Source organism: Magallana gigas, chromosome 10 (assembly GCF_963853765.1).
Source record: "Magallana gigas chromosome 10, xbMagGiga1.1, whole genome shotgun sequence".
NCBI lineage: Eukaryota > Metazoa > Mollusca > Bivalvia > Ostreida > Ostreidae > Magallana > Magallana gigas.
The window spans coordinates 36424657-36442439 of record NC_088862.1 but is presented as its reverse complement, the minus strand read 5'-3'; the positions used below and the strand labels follow the sequence as shown (position 1 = coordinate 36442439).

Here is a 17783-nt window from a genome sequence, read left to right as displayed (position 1 = left end):
GTCTATATAAAAGATATGTTCCTTGATGTTTATGTTTTTATATTCCATCTGATAATTTGATAAGATATACGTAGAACTAGTCGTATTTCTTGATTGAAGCACTATTTCAACTTATCTGTTTTTTACTTTAATTTTTTAAAATTTAAATAACCTTCTTTTGAAACATTGGAAAGATTTTAATCGAGTTTAGGAGCAATAAACATCGATAAGTGCCAGTCAATCAATGATCGAACTAACTTTTTAAAACCAAATGGGGGCCAATATGGCGGCGCCCAGGGCTGGAAGAATTTTTTTTAGCCCTTAATACCCCTGATTCAACTCTCATTTTTCACTGATTTTCTTATATATATGTGTTACCATTAATCCTCGCTTCGCGAGGCGGGCTTTGCCCGCATCTCGCTGCGCTCGGTATAAAGGGTGGGGTTGTGTGTATGAATAATTTATTTTATAGCCACATTATAAATTATAAAGGATGGGATTTATGTGTAGGAATCATTTATATTATAGCCACATTATAAATTCTATAGGATGGGATTTGTGTGTAGGAATCATTTATATTATAGCCACATTATAAAGTATATATGATGGGATTTTTGTGTAGGAATCATTCATTTTATAGCCACATTATAGATTATAATAAAGCTTTGTATACAGGGATCTAACTATTACTCGAGTCTGATTTAGATAGCATGCTTGTTAGTAGATGACAGAGTTTCAACTTGGTATAAAAGTATTTGTCTTAACAGTGACACCTATGTGTGTATTACTTATCTATCTGATCACTCAGTATTTTCTGCAGATCCCAAGTTTCTGTATTACTATTTGAATACTCAGTATTTTCTGCAAACCAAAGTTTCTGCTCCTGGAACTACTGGAATGGTCCATTTAAAGTTATTCAGAGGTCCAAAAAGCTTCAAATAAAATAGCTTTAACAAAAAAGACTGTATAATGACCATTTTAGGTCTGAGATCAATAATACTGTAATATATGATTCTCTCTAATTGACACTTATTGTTAAACTCTCTAAAACGCAATTTTTAAACATATTTCATCCATCAACAAATTGTTAAGCCAGAACTCCAGTAACACAGTATATAGTGTGTGTATGTCAGAGGAGGCCAGGGTTTCTCTAGACATAGAGTGTGTCAGAATAGGCTAGCTCAGTAATGCTGATATCAACAGACTCTTTGTATTTTATTTGCTGTGATATATATTCTTTGATATTTTTTTTTGTGTAATTGTTTTAAAGATTAAGGTCATAAAATAGAGCAATTACTCAATTGTAAGCCATTTGAAGAGTTTATCAAATAAGAATCGTCCTGCTTTAATATGTTTATCAATTTTTTAATGAATACATTAATTATCTATAAGATGTGTTTTGCCTTTTTGAAAACCGTAAATTTTGTTATTTCCAGGTACTCAAAGGTCAAGGTTATTTCCACGGATATAGGCGTGAGGTCCAGTGAACCTTGTTATAACGTTGTCGTCACTGTGACCTTATCCAACCTTGAGCTTCATTGGCTCCATACTCTCTGATGTTGGACAGGAACATTATTTGTATCTGCAATAATCATAAGTTCTGCCATTTAAGGAACCAAAGAAAGGAATGTAAATTATTGTTAAGTTGGGACCAGATGTTGTACATGTTATATGTTATTGTTTTTATTATCGAATTATCAAATAGTGTTTGTTGACGTTTATAAGCAAAATCAAATTCTGCACTCATCCAATGATTTTACTTAGCACATAATTTGCTGTTTTGTACCTATCGTTAAATCTGTCCAGTTACTATGCATCATTCAAAGACTATAGCAAAATGTCATGATATTAATGTCAGAATATTATTCTGAGAAATGTAGCCCTAGAATTATTATGTTTTTATGGTGTATGATATTTGTTTTATATTATATAGGATCATTGCTGTTTAAAACTAGTCCTTACTGTCTGTGATTAAACATTAATAGCTACGTGTACCTACCATGTAAATATACCCCCCATGCACATAGTAAAATCTGCCTACTTGCCATGCAGAAGAATTCTTTGTTTATATCAATAGTTTAACAGTTCTGCCCTTTCATGAACATTTTTCTAATTGTATCTGTTTGAGCTATTTTATATCTACAATGTCCGGAACCTGTTTTATCATGGCATCGATGTAACGTTGACCAACTGCCAGTTTTGATTCTTACAAATTGACCCAACACTTAAACTATATTACTTAAGTTTTATTAGAAACTTGCAGCATGAATGAATAGGTAACTTTAGAATCTCTACTGCTTTTAAATGTGTGTAAGTTGTTCTGAGTAATATAATTGACAAAATAACTTAAACGCATTGGTAAAATCAGTCCTCAAAACCTTGTCAGATGTATCGTGTGAGATTTTATAATCGTTGATGAAATCCTGTCACATCTGTTTATAATGGCAATAAAAGGGAGTTTACCCATGCCTATCAATGCCTATCAAATATATCTGACTAGATAAAATGATATCATTAGAACCCCCTTTGGCTTATTTATTGACAATCATATTACTTGTAATTAGGATCATTTATTGTTTTATGGTAAATGGATCAATGTACAAGTTTGCAGGATGGGTAATAATAAATGTAAGAGGATGAGTAATAGTACGAGTTGATTCGTTCAGGTTTGTTATAATTTGAGTGACGTGTTGTACGTTCTGATGAACGTTCTGATTAAAACTAAATGTACGAGGATGAGTAATAATACGAATTGATTTGTTCAGGAAACATTTGTTGTAGTTGGTGGAACGTGTTGTACGTTCCGATTAACGTTCTGATTAATACTAAATGTACGAGGATGAGTAACAGTACGAGTTGATTCTTTCAGGTGACGTTTGTTATAATTTGTGTAACGTGCTGTACGTTCTGATAAACCAGCTGATATAAAAAAAAACTGAGAAACTTAGCGCACTTGGCTGTAAAAATACTACAAAAAGCAAATTACATTTATTATCCTTGACTAATGCGTGTCTCTGTTTTCCCGGTCCCTAAACAAACACAATACATGCATAATTATTGAAAGAAAAACTATGAGAACATTAACAAGCGAAAGTACATTTGGTTCGCACACATTTTGTTTTTGACTGTTGGTGGGGAGGCAATTACCATTGCTTGATATTGCATAAGAGTGCAGCAGTGTACATATGATACAGAGGACTGTACAGACTTATTCTTATAATTTAAAAGAAATCGACAGCAACTGGACATGCATTCTGTCTTAAATTTTCCCTTTGCATAGATCAATCGTTGAGCTCCAAGATCTCGTCGCTCGTTTCTCTTCTCTTATATCTCGATGGTTGAATTTTAATTTAAAAAAACACAGAACAAATAAAGAAGGAGCAATATAAAGAGAGGTACAATGTAAAGAGTTTGTTACAAAAAGTGTTTATCACTATTTACTGGTAAATCACGAATCATGATTTTGAGATTTTGAGCCCTTTAATGTAAATAAACAACAACAGCAAGGCCGTATATTGAAAACATATTTTACAGTTTAATAACGATGACAATATAATTGTTGAGTATAATGTTTACCTCTTTTACAAGATCGTACAATAAAAGCAATATTACATGTTTATTAAATCAAATCACGAGATTTGTTAACGTTAACGTACAATAAAGGAAATATTTGATTAAATCAAATCACAAGGTTTGATAACGATATCAGTAACTTTCTGCCTGATATATTTATTGAATACAATTCTAGAGGTATTTGACTTTTAACAGTTTAAGTTTACTTGAATAATTCCTATTTTAGTTATATTAAATATATACATGTATGTATAAATATACATACGCGATAAATATACATCCGTGATAAATATACATATGTGATACATATACATACGTGTATATACATTGTATATATTGACCTTGGGAACCGACTTGATTAATAGTTTTAGTGTGATTCATACGTTCAGCCAAGTTTATTGGCTTAAGATTTTATAAAATGCAGCAGGTTTGATTACATATTTTAGTACACTATTACATGTATATAGCCAAGTACTAGTATATCTAATGCTACAAGATATTTCATTGCACTAATATGTTAAGATATATATCTAGTGTTGCTTCATTAACATTGTAATACAATACATAAATGTAGCTGATCTGGGTATATCTCTGTCACCCGTCCTCAAGATAAGAAGCCGGTAAATGTACACATGATCGTGATAAAGGTATCGGTGACATCAGATAAAGGTATTACGTGCAGTGAATAAAACGGGACATCAAAACGCCCCATCAGCGTAGATGAAACAGTGAGTTATTTGTTTTATATTTCTTTAATTCAATAATTTATGCTTATTTCATTTTCATATTTGCATCGAATTAAACAAATATTCACACTTGTTGTAGTTGCAAGAACTTGTTGCATGAATGATACATTGCAATTTTCTTCAAATATTAGTTTTAAAAATTATTCTATTTCAATTTTGGAAACGATTGTTTTGTGATTAAAAGCGGGTAAATCGGGTGAGATCTGTCAAATTGTTAGGCATTTTTAGTATTAAACCGAACTTAATTAATAGGACACCAATCGGGATTTCTTTTCTATTCACATTAATTATCCAATTATTAGCACAATTAAGTCTTAACTATTCAGATTGAATCTTAACTATGTAATCTTCAAGACCTGATTTTATAGAAATTGCACCCATCCATATTTTGCACTTTTAGAAAAAAAGTAGACAAGTTCCATAACAGATAATGCTGTCCACCAGTGTATTTGCAACAACAAAACTTAAAATATTATTTAGCATCTCTTAGAACACACACATTTTAAAAAAAATGATTCGGAGATATAATTAACTTAATAACTTAATTTCAACCAAACAGCACCCAGATGAAGTAAGACAAAAAATATACAAAGAAATTGAATTAGGTCGTGTTGCAGGTCCATTCGATCAAGTACCTATGCATAATTTTAGATTATCACCTATAGGCATTGTTGCTAAGAAAGATGGGGGTTGGCGTTTAATACATCATTTATCATTCCCTGAAGGAAGTAGTGTGAATGATTTCATTGACCCAGATTATTGCACGGTTCATTACACACCGTTTGATGAGGTTCTAGAAATGATTGCTAACTTAGGTACAGACTCTTTTCTTGCAAAAATGGACGTGAAGTCAGCTTTTCGTTTATTACCCGTACATCCAGCTGACCAAGAGTTGTTAGGTTTTAAATTTAACAATCAGTTTTATTATGATATGTGCCTCCCTATGGGCTGTTCGATAAGTTGTGCTCTATGGGAAAAATTTGCTAGTTTTCTAGAATGGGTGACAATAACAAAAACAGGTAAAGATACATTAAGGCATTACCTTGATGATTTCATTTTTGCAGCCAAAGATATTGAAGGGTGCAAATTATTAATGTCAAGTTTTCAGAATACTTGTAGAGATTTTGGAATTCCGCTAGCAGAGGAAAAAACAGTTGGTCCTAAAAAGTCATTGGTTTTTCTAGGCATAGAAATCGACACAGAAAAGATGGTTATAAGTATACCGGAGGATAAAACAATTGCTTTGAAGCACAGTATATCACAGATTTTGGGCAAATCCAAAATAACACTAAAAATTTTACAGTCCCTGGTAGGTACTTTGAATTTTTGCGCCAAGGCAATTCCTGCAGCTCGTGCTTTTAACCGTCGTTTCTGTGACGCTATGTGTGGTATTAAGCACCCATCTCATTTCATAAGGGTCAATGAAGGTATGAAGAGTGACCTTCGTGTTTGGCTTAGCTTTCTTGAACAATTTAACGGAAGCTTAAATTTTTTAGAAATAAATTGGCTTTCCGATTTTGACCTTCACCTATACACGGATAGTGCAGGTAATCCACAACTTGGCTGCGGCGTTTATTTACAGGGTCAGTGGGCTTATTTCCAATGGCCTCATGAATGGCAGAACACAGATATTATATCTGATATTACTTTTTTAGAACTTATTCCAATAGTTTTGGCAGTTATGCTATTCAAAAGCCATTTCCACAATAAGAAAATTATGTTTCATACAGACAATATTGCTTTAGTGGCAATTCTCAACAAGAAGACATCAAAATCGAAACGAGTAATGCAATTGGTTCGCCCTTTAGTTCTTTATGCTATGATTAATAATACTTTTTTCAAATCAAGGCATATAAGTGGCTGTAATAACTCAATCGCCGATTCTATTTCTCGTAAACAGTGGACAAGGTTCAGATCGCTCGCACCGGAAGCGGACGTTCATCCTTTGCCCATTCCAGAAGATTTCACGAGGATGATATCAGAGCTGAAATAGAACTGCTAACACTAAACTCTGTAGCCACAAACACAAAAATTTCATACAATAATAGTTTAAGAATTTTTTCAAGTTTTCGAAAAGACTATGGTTTTTCCGACATTTGGGGTCCGCCAGTTTCCCACTTATGTGTTTTCATTGCTCATATGTCCCTGAAAGGCTTAGCATATAGTACAATATCATCATATCTAGCTGGAATAAGTTTCAAATGCAAACTTTTATGCACCAACGATTGTACAAAATACTTCCTAGTTAGAAAACTTTTAGAAGGTGTTAAACGTTCACGCAAATCAATTGACCAACGTTTGCCTATAACTCAAGATATTTTAAAAAAGCTCATATCAAGTTCAAGCTATGTTTGCTCATCTAATTTTGAAACCTTCCTATTTTGTGCTGCATTTTCTTTGGCATATCATGCCTTTTTGAGAGTAGGTGAATTTACAAGGAACAATGCCAATAACATTCACCATATTATTGGTATTAAGGACATACAGATAATCAACGACCAATCAATTAATAGGAAACTATTAAAGCTTACTGTTCCGTTTTCGAAAACCGACCAATCAGGAAAAGGTTCATCAATTCAGTTGGTTGAATCCGATACTCAAGCTATTTGCCCTATTTTGCTTTTACTAAGATATCTGTCAGTCAGGCCAAATATTGGTGGGCAACTCTTTATTCATATGGATGGCAGTCCACTTACGCGCTATCAGTTTACGTCAGTACTGAATAAATCAATAGATATCATAGGTCTTTCAAGCTCACTCTACACTTCCCACTCTTTTCGAATAGGGGCTGCTTCTGATAGTTTTTTAAAAGGTCATTCTGAATCAGAAATTATGAAAAAAGGTAGATGGTCATCAAATGCGTACAAAAGCTACATTAGAATTTAAAAAATTCGAATCAGTAAGAATTTTTGTTTTTTCCTTATATACACATTTGTTATCATATATAGGTCAAGAAAGGAACATTTGGATAATAGGTTCATCTATTATCAAGTGGGCTTTCCAACGCGCTTGCCTTTCTGAAGAGAAAGCTCATCTAGGACTTCAACGACAAAATTATCGCATCCTTTGGCAGGGCAAGGGCGGTTTAACGTTGAATAAGTTGTTCCCTCGAATTCAGTTGCTGTTGAGGTACGAACCTTCTCCTGATATTTTAATTATTCACTGTGGGGGAAATGATATTGGTAATGTTCCTCTTCTTGACTTACGTACAAAAATGAAAGAAATATTTCAAAGAATTCAGACCAGGCTTCCAAACACCATTCTTGGTTGGTCTCATATTCTTCCTAGATCTTCGTGGCGTTATAGCAATAATGTAAAATCTCAAAATTTTGCTGCCAAAAGAATTAACAGCTTTATGAGCAAATTGTTTGTACAAAATGATGGTTTTTACATCAGCTATCCAGAAATCGCATGGGATTCTTATGGCTTATTCAGAAAAGACGGAGTTCATTTAACTGAACTTGGAAATGACATACTACTCTACAATTTACAAAGTACATTGCAACAAATCTGCTCTTTTAATGGCGAACGTGGAACACGGCCAGTGTACTAAGCGTCGCTAATCCTCCAATGTTATTGGCGGTGGTTGTTCTCGCATAACTCGAACAACCATGTGGCGATTTTTCGCGACGCTTTTGGTTTTATAGATTTGATAGCAAAATGATACTGAGTATCTGTTCCCAGTACCAGTATTGTTTTGTCTATCTTTCAAAATCATTTAGCCAATAATGTAATGTATAATGTCATAATGTATAATGAGCATGATGCTTTAATGTATAATGTTGACTAATTGTCTTAATGTTGCATAATGAGTGATGGATTATATAATGGTCATCAATGGTTGACATTCATAATGTAATGTATAATGTAACACATAATGTAATGTATAATGTAATGCATACTGTAATCTATAATGTAATGCATAATGTAATGTTTTAATGATAGGGCTAGCCATTTTACATACGGCAGTCCTAAGGCCGTGGCCACGTTCGCCAACAAAATAAAACATAGATTAACATTTTACATTTGCCTTCATTGTCTATAATAATAAAATTTATTTTCTTTTGAAAAATAAATCAGATTATTATAGCAATGAACAAACCTAACTGTACTATAAATAAATCTGGGAAATTTCATTCCCCGTATACATTGTGACGTCATACTTTTTTCTCATTGCGTCACATTCTACAACGGTTGTAAACAGATCAGCTGGGTAGACTGAGTGAAGAAAAATCCCACCCACCCACGCCACGTTCTAATAATAGTCAATATTAAAACTACTACGTTTGTACATTTTTAATAACGCTTTCTGCCGTAGTTTTATTTATATTTTCAGATTCCTACCAGAATACTCCAATAGATGATTGTCTGTTATTATATTAGACACTGTGTGTTGAACTTTGCAAAGACGGGAGGACACCTCAGTCCTGAGATCCTGTCATCGTCACGGCCTTGGAAGAAATACTGGTGTTACTTGGACATTGTAATTTCAATTCTTTGCGAATTTTCGCGACACTTTTGGTTTTATAGATTTGATAGCAAATAATACTGAGTATCTGTTCCCAGTACCAGTATTGTTTTGTCTATCGGCGATTTTTCGCGACGCTTTTGGTTTTATAGATTTGATAGCAAAATGATACTGAGTATCTGTTCCCAGTACCAGTATTGTTTTGTCTATCTTTCAAAATCATTTAGCCAATAATGTAATGTATAATGTCATAATGTATAATGAGCATGATGCTTTAATGTATAATGTTGACTAATTGTCTTAATGTTGCATAATGAGTGATGGATGATATAATGGTCATCAATGGTTGACATTCATAATGTAATGTATAATGTAACACATAATGTAATGTATAATGTAATGCATACTGTAATCTATAATGTAATGCATAATGTAATGTTTTAATGATAGGGCTAGCCATTTTACATACGGCAGTCCTAAGGCCGTGGCCACGTTCGCCAACAAAATAAAACATAGATTAACATTTTACATTTGCCTTCATTGTCTATAATAATTGGAAGGGGTAGGTTGAGCTTAAGTCAGAACATGGAAATCATCTTTTGTTTTTCATTTGATATTTGATTTCAATGGTGAAATAAACATAAAAAACCCATAAAATCAATATATGCACACTGAAGTTATTCATTACCATCGATATATTTGTAAACACAGTTTGATGTAGAGAACAGATCATTTACATTCATCAATTTTGGGAGAAAGTATAGTAGAAAGGGTATGTTGGCGGCAATACTTCGATTATCATGATAATCTTCTTCTTTAAGTTCAGTTCATCTGACTCGATAAACAAAAGTGTGAACAGTTTAAATCTAAGAAACTCTAACTTTTGATTAGAAATCTTAAAGCAAATAATAACAGTTTTATGTTTGTATACTATTACTTATACATTATACTGATAATTACTTGTCATTATTAAAATGGACTCGTAATTACGTTTCTTGCTCCTTTGCGAAAAAGGGGTCCTAGAAAATCAAAGTGTACGTGTCCCATTTAAATATTTGCCTGGAAACTCTTAAGAGCAGAGTGTGATGGCAATGCTTATTTCGACAGCAGGTATCACAAGGGAACACGTCACTTATTCTTTACTAAAATATTTACAGCAGTAAAGGAGAAACTTCAAGAGTACTGTTTAATAGTCAATCAGATGTGGATACTTAAAAATTCCAAGAAACTTTTACAAATTCGAAATCACAAAATTTTGCCAGAATCAATAACATTAAAACTTACGACGTTTTTACACTTAACACAACCATTTCCCACGATAATTTAAAGGCTTTTTGACATCATTGATAGCTGCTTCTTCTCACTGAACTTGTCATTAATAATTTACAAAACCATTTTGTTAAAAACCATTCGGATATTGTACACAAGTACTCTAAAGATGATATAAAATGATGCTTTCGTTTCTGATTGACAACATCTATGTAATTTTTGGAAATCAGGTCTTCCAACAATCTGTTGGCATTTCTAAAGACACCCAAGTTGCGCGCCATTGTTAGCATACCTATTACTAAATTCATATGAAGAATATTTTATTAAAAGACTTAGATTGTAGAATGGTTGATATAACTTTTGTTTTGTCAATTAATGAATTATAAGCATATACAGAGTTTGAAATTCTTTGTTTTGTAAACATAGCTCAGGCCTTGTTATTGTTTAGATACGTTTTATTGGTATAAATTTCAACCAAGTTCTGCTTTCTTCTGTTTATATTATTTATGAACAATTGAATCAGTTTACCTTGTTTTCCATGATTTGTTTCGTCAAAGAAATGACAATTCAATACTTTACAATTTTTGTAAACAAAAAGACTCGAGCTTGTTAACTTAATAATAAATTCTTAGCTTTGTAATTTTCCTATTATTAGATTTTTAACTAGCAAATTTTGTTCAATCATTCAAAATGCGAAAACAAACCAGTTTGTGCATAAACAATAGAAAATAAAATGTTGATGTAAAATTGTGTTTAGGTCCCTTAAATCTTAATTATTTAATTAATCTAAAGTATATACAATGTAGTAAACTGAAAGGTGAAATAGATTTGCTCGTTTATGCTATCAGGTCTGAACGATTTATTGATACTGATTTGGGTCTCCTGAGGAAAATCTACTGTACAATAGCAAAACCCTTTTCGAACCATATATAATTCATACAAACTCTAGTTTATTTGAAACATTTCAAGACAATCTATCATCTGGATCGTTTTAGGGGCCATCTCAAAATACAGGTACATTACGACAGGAAATATAGTAAATTTTCATTTTCTGTAATTCAAAGTAGATTTAGAGAATTCTAAAATTGCCTTTTTCTCATATTGCAAAATGTGATAAGTAATATCATTTCTACCTTATAAATGTATGTAAAAACACTAATATAAAATATTAAATATCAATGGGGGTTATCTCAAAATATGAAAATGCACCAACTTTTGCAATATATATGGAGCATCACAAATGTAAATTGATATAATGGATTAATTAAAAAATAAGACAAATAGCTCCGAAGAGAGCATTATTCAATGGATAGATTTTCAACGATGTACGAATTTTACTTTTGTAAACAGATAGCCATGCTATGACCTTGAATTCCTAGTATTACATATTGGTCACTATGATACTTATGTGTACCTAGGTACTGCACACTGAATGGTGTTAATGATAATTAACAGAATGAACTCTGTGACTCTTGTAGCACTGCGTAGTATTCCTAAATGATGTTAGAAAACCAGGAGCATAATACGGTTATAATAATATCCGAATTGAGAGTTTAAAAACGAGCGTCATATTTGGCGATTCTGTGTCTGCAACGATAGCTCTGGTACTCTATATTGAGTCATGTATTGTGTATTCTATATATATATATATATATATATATATATATATATATATATATATATATATATATAATATTAACCTTTGTAACCTTTTATGCCATGTATGAATGAACGTATTATGAGTAAGTTATGCCACATACCTGGGTGGGGGACTCCGAGACTCAGGACTCGGAGACTCAAATCCTGCATCCGTACTATTTGATTGGCAGTTTTGACAGTTTTGTTACTTTATTTAGAAATAAAATATTAATCTTAATTTTGAACACTAAATGTTCACTCATGATCGTCTTAAATGGGCCGAACTAGTCAAAACTGTCCATCATATGTAACATGTTATATAAACCCATGTAAAATGATGTTGAGCAGATAGATTCTTAGACTCTTTGATTTGGGATGCTTTTAATTGTTGTAACTATATACGATCACGCTTTAATAAAACCGCTCGATAAAGAAATACTGTACTTGTGATCACTAAGTTTGACCCTCATTTGGGTCCGTAAGACAGAAGGCTTATACTTTTTCTTTTATGTTTTTTTTTTTTTTAAAAACCGCACTCCTACAAAGCTTCATTTTATTATAATGTAATGAAAAAAAACCAATGCCAACGCTCACATATATTACAACGGAAAATCGTTTAAAAATATCTTTTCCCAAAAAATCTAAATATTTGTATCTAGATTTTGTTGATTGTGTTTAATTTGTATAAATGATATCGAAAAAAATCATAAAAAGTATGAATAGGTTGTATTTTACTAAAATGACAACATGCGCAATGAAATCTAAAGTCGGACTCTTCTGTACACCCAGAACCTTTTCTTGCTTTTCCTATCTGGGTCCGTCCAATTAGGATTACAGTACCAATTGGACCACACCAAACACCAGAAAGGACCCCAACTAAATCCGTCCAATTAGGATTACAGTACCAATCAGACCAAACCAAACACCAGAAAGGACCCCAACTAAATCCCGGCTTTACTTTCGGGATTTACTAGTACTCTGGGTTTACTTGAGGCTGCTTTTTAAAAATGTGCGTCCCTTCGGGTTTTACTTCGGGTCCACTCAGGTTTTACTTTGAGTTCACTCAGGGTTTACTTTGGGTCCACTCAGGGTTTACTTTGGGTCCACTCAGGGTTTACTTTGGGTCCTCGCAAGGTTTACTCGTTGTTTACATTTGGTCAATTCAGTGTTTACTTTGAGTCAACTCGGAGTTTGCTTTTTGGGTTCACTTTAAACACTGAAGTGCGAAGCAGACTCGTCTTTATCTTATCACCTTATCACCCGTAATTCTTGCCCCTTGTATATTCCTAATACTAGTACACATGTAGTGCCTGCTTTTATGGGTCTACTTCTGATCTGGGTTTACTCTCTGTGTCCAGTCTGGGTCTACTCGGGGTTTACTCTGGGTCTGCCCCAGTATACCCGGAGTAAACCCCGAAGGTAAACACATGGTTAAGTTGGGTTTTACTTTCTGTTAGGTTAGGTCTGATCGGTATTGACTATTGTAATGACGTCTGTTCCTATCTGTGACTGCTGAGATTGATAGGTTCCCCCATGGGCTCCCGGATTTTCATAACTTTATGGTGGAGCAGTGGTTATTATTCTGTGGAGGTCGCCTGTTTCGCCAACGTATTGCTAACATTGCAGCTGACAAGAAAGATGGAGTTGTCTGTGCGACAAGACGTGGTGTCCAGTACTTTGTAGGTACGACCTGAAATGGTGCTGTGCATGCACAAAAGGCATCGGGTAACTGAACAAGTTTTAAAGTCACCATTAAGCAATGGGTTGTCTATTATTGCTTTAACTACCATATCCTTTGAGTTCCCTGGGCGTTTAAATGCAGCCATTGATGTATCTTTGAAAAGGTCAACCAATCTTTCGTTAGTATTAAGAATGGGCAGATTTTTCTGTTAAATCGATGTGACTGATAATTATGCCAGTGCCAATGTAATATTTAAGCTTAATTTATCAAAAAATCAAATATGCTGTATAAGAGACGAAGATAAGGTAAGATAATTGCCTTAAATCAGGGAAATATTTTTTCCTTAAATAAAACCCAACAATTTTCCTGTAAGATATTTAGAATTTTCTACCGGGTTTTGGCCTAGATATCCTTCAGGACCTGTCTGTCCCTAAAAAATCTTAGATATTTTGATAGGTTTTGTTCAAAGAAATAAATTAAGAAAGAATTGTTTAGTGGAACCGGCCCCGGGGTCGAATTTTGTGAAAAACGGACAAAAATTTCGGAAACTGATTTCTAATAATAGTAGTCTATATTTACATCGAAAGATTGTCTGGATACATCAGTTACAGCATTTGGTTTTCACTGTAAATGCATTAATCAATTTTAATAAAAAAAAAAGAAAAAAGACCTTAAGAATTCTAATATGTTTTACGGTGTGACCGTTGGGGCGAGCGCAGAAAAAACTAAACATTTTTCATCATTGTTAATCTGCAACCCATGGACTTGGCCCAACCAGGAAACGTTAGCTTTAAATACAAAGCTGTTTGAGTTTTTTGATGTAAATACAATCATGATTTATCATTCCTTTACTCTTTGATAATTAAATTCAGTAAACAATAAATTGCGTGTCTTTGTTATTTCTCATTTTCTTACTTATTGTTATCTGTGTTTTAATTATTTTCCTCTGACACATCAATTCTGTTTTAATTTTTTTTAATCTGTGTACGCTATATCTGTATTCTAGACATGTACCCTCCCATTTTTTTTAGTGTGTGATATCCAATATAATTTAAAGGTTTGGCAACATATGCAGCTAACAAATACATGTACATATTTTAACTGTTTATTTTTTTTCTTTTTTGTTTTATTTATTTATTACAAAAAGACGTGGCTGCACGTAATTCTAATAATAATCAACCTTTTTTGTCACCTACCTAACGTATGCATATATGATTAGATCAATATGACAGTAAATTAAGCATGGCAGTCGCATGTATGTTTACATGTAGTAAGCAAAAAAAAAATCAGAACAAAACTAATCAGCCGAAGAGTTGCCGTTAACATTGAGTATTTACTACAAGTTACACCCAGCACAGATGCTTCATCCACCTCTAAATGTATTGCGCGAGATTACTGTGACGTCATACTTAACTTTCTTTTTGCACTCGTAAACTGTCGGATAGATTCGGGGAAGGAAATGACGTCATATGTCAGCAAAAGTTGATAGGTACAATTTTGTTTGTACGCATATATGTGTTGTTTACTTTAGTGGTTTTAAAAGAATTTTTTAATGTTAAATGAAATAAATGTATTCGATTTAGAGGTAAGAATTTTCCTTAGAAACGCTTCCTGTTCCACCATGTTTCTATGCACCGCAAAGGATCACTGGGATAGTAGAACGTTTTCACGCGGGTCCACAAAATTTTCTTTGAACAATGTGCAGATTTCAACTCGAATTTCCTCCGTTCGTACACGTTGTCTATGGAGCTCGCTACGCGAGCGGTGCTTCGCGCCGCCTCGCTGCGCTCGCTATTAACTAAGAAATACTAGTATCCGAATTATATTTTATTTCATGTTTCTGAGCAAGTGCATTTTAACCATAACGAATAAATCGTGATTAAAATCTGATTCTTCTCAAATGTTTTCAGATCAGTCGGTATATTTCGAATACTTTCTATCAGTCTAAGCGCTTTTCACTACTATTACGTTAGTCTTTTAATTTTTATATTGGAGGGGCTAGCGCTACAGTAGTAAAATCATTTTCAAATCCTGGATTTGTGTCTGAGATTTCATCTTAATAAGCTAGATAATTTTAAAACTCTATGTATTCAACTTAATACGTTGTACACAAAAACATGAGCAGCGTTTTTTCGGGATTGTAATGTTTCGCGTCATTAGTCATACCCGCATTTGTGGAGTCACGTGATGTAGATTGTCGTCGCAGTTCGTCTGATTCATGGGAATGTAAGACATTTCTGTGTTTCTCCGTGTTTGTATGGGTTATTTCTTTTTTAAAATATCAGTTTCCTTCATTTAAAGTGATTGCTTTATTTTGGCCACGGAATTTGTGGAATTATCGTTACCGGGCTACAGAACAAAGCAGTGGACTAGTTAGCAATTACATGTATAATGATGTATCACTTTATTAACAGTGTGCAAACTTAACGTATAAACTTATAAAATGTTACTTTATAAAGACACCACAAACTACGGGAGATCAGGAATCTAGAGGATGTAGATAAATCATGTATGTCTTCTTTCCTGTAAAATCTACTTTCGTTTTGGGAGGGTCGGGACAAATCGCCAAATTTAAGGTATTCTCTTTTGAAAAGTGGACAGGCATAGCCTGCCAGGGATTGGGAAGGTCAAAAATGTCCATAAGACTATGGCCCCATAGTTATTAATTTTAATAGGCCATTTCCATAATGAAAGGGCCATCTATTTATTCAGCAAATTGAAATTATCAAGGACCAAACTAGAGTAAAACAACTTCTAAAAAATTTAAAAACTTAACCAATTGGTTAAATTTCATTTATTTGATGTGTTTATACATTTTATCGATGCAATGTTTTGTAATGGTGTTTGCTAAATGATACATGTAAATAAGTCAGTCTCTGTACTTCTGTGTGTTTGGAGGTATTAGTCAAAGCGGGACGGTGTAAAAGTAGTCCGGGACATATAAAACACTAAGTTTAAAATCGCCAATTTTCCTTCGCCAAAAATGTAAATGTAGTCCCGAGAAATCGACAATGTTTTTCGATTTCCGGTTTTTGTTTTGCCTTTGTTTTTACATTAAATAAACATAATTCAAACCCTTTGACCTAATTATTACCGTTACGTAGAGAATCTTTCAAATTTTGAAGATAAGTGTAGGGAAACATTTTTTATTATTATTTAAACATTAATTTTGTAAGTTTTTAAATAATTACAAGTTACAACTGATTGCAGTATCAAAACTTAAATTTATTAATAAACATCGGTTGTAATTTTCAATGCAAAGTGTGGTTGCATCACCCGTATTTATAACACCTAACGATAAGCATGATAAGACAGTCACATTTTGATCATCACAACAGGGATTAATTGAGGCTGTAAAACGTCTTTTCAATTAGATAATCATCATTTTACTGCATTTGGGGTTAGTTTACATTATTAAGTACTCAGAATACTGGGCAACGTCAACTTCTCTTTCGGAGGAAATACTACTTTAAGACCACGCATCAATGGGTAGAAACGTTTTATTGGTTGTTTATTTCTGTTTTACCAAAAACAACCAATGAAATTTGATGTTTTAAAACGAATGTATTTAAAAAAAGATTAGGTAAGTCGTACATCGTAAATTTCCAGCGGACATCGTTAAAATTTTATTACCGATGAGAAATGTGAATGCGCACTTCGGCGCTTAAAGTAATTGATTTAATGCGCCATGTTTCTCTTTTGAAATTGTGACTATGGTGCATGGCGCAGGTCCTTCCCAATCACTGGCCTGCATCCACTTCTCTTTGCAAGCCCTCATATTTTGATTCTAGAAAACGTGTAATTGTCGGAACCGAATACGATCTATGCTTCGACAAATGTTTTGACTCGAGTTTCCCTGAATTTTCGTGACAGACCAGTCCAGGATGTATATACTAACGGGATAGGCAACTTCTACATGTACATTCGCTATGTTTACTTCTTACACTATCACACGAGCTTTGACAAGTTTTTAAAACTCTGTTTAATCCCAGTAAAAGTCGTAAGACAAAGACAAAGTCGTAAATAAATTTATTCTCATGGAATGATCTTTGATTAACAAAATGTATATATTAAAACCATTTACAAACAACTATATATTTTAGTATAATTATATTTTACAGCCAGAATGATGAAATATTGGTTAGTTTAGAATTAATTAGCATTCAAAAATTTGGTCATACGTTCTTTTGCAGAACGCAACCCAGGGACGTATATACTAACGAGACAGCCAACTTCTACATTCGCCATGTTTACTTCCCAAACTATCACACGAGCCTTGACAAGTTTTAGCTCACCTGAGCTGAAAGCTCAAGTGAACTTTTCTGATCACATTTTGTCGGTCGTCTGTCTGTCCGTAAACTTTTCACATTTTCAACATCTTTTCACATTTTCAACATCTTCTCAAAAACTACTGGGCCAATTTCAACCA

General features: G+C 33.3%; 2 protein-coding genes across 3 annotated transcripts in view; both read left to right on the top strand.

The window, feature by feature from the left end:
- The window catches only part of LOC109617272 (hypothetical protein), a 167733-nt gene extending 164911 nt beyond the window's left edge, over positions 1 to 2822 (top strand). The window contains exon 4 of the mRNA XM_066073589.1: positions 1416 to 2822. Within this exon, the coding sequence (XP_065929661.1) occupies positions 1416 to 1450 (35 nt within the window). The 3' untranslated portion in view covers positions 1451 to 2822. The remainder of the gene's footprint in view (positions 1 to 1415) is intronic.
- LOC105330472 (uncharacterized) overlaps positions 1 to 17783 on the top strand; it is a 320443-nt gene that overhangs the window by 11016 nt on the left and 291644 nt on the right. The window contains exon 1 of one of the 2 annotated variants that reach the window (XM_066073567.1): positions 15623 to 15930. The exons of the other annotated variant lie outside the window; for it this stretch is intronic. The gene's annotated coding sequence lies outside the window, so the exon portion shown is untranslated. Of the gene's footprint in view, positions 1 to 15622; positions 15931 to 17783 lie in introns of those variants that run through there. 2 annotated transcript variants of the gene reach the window in all.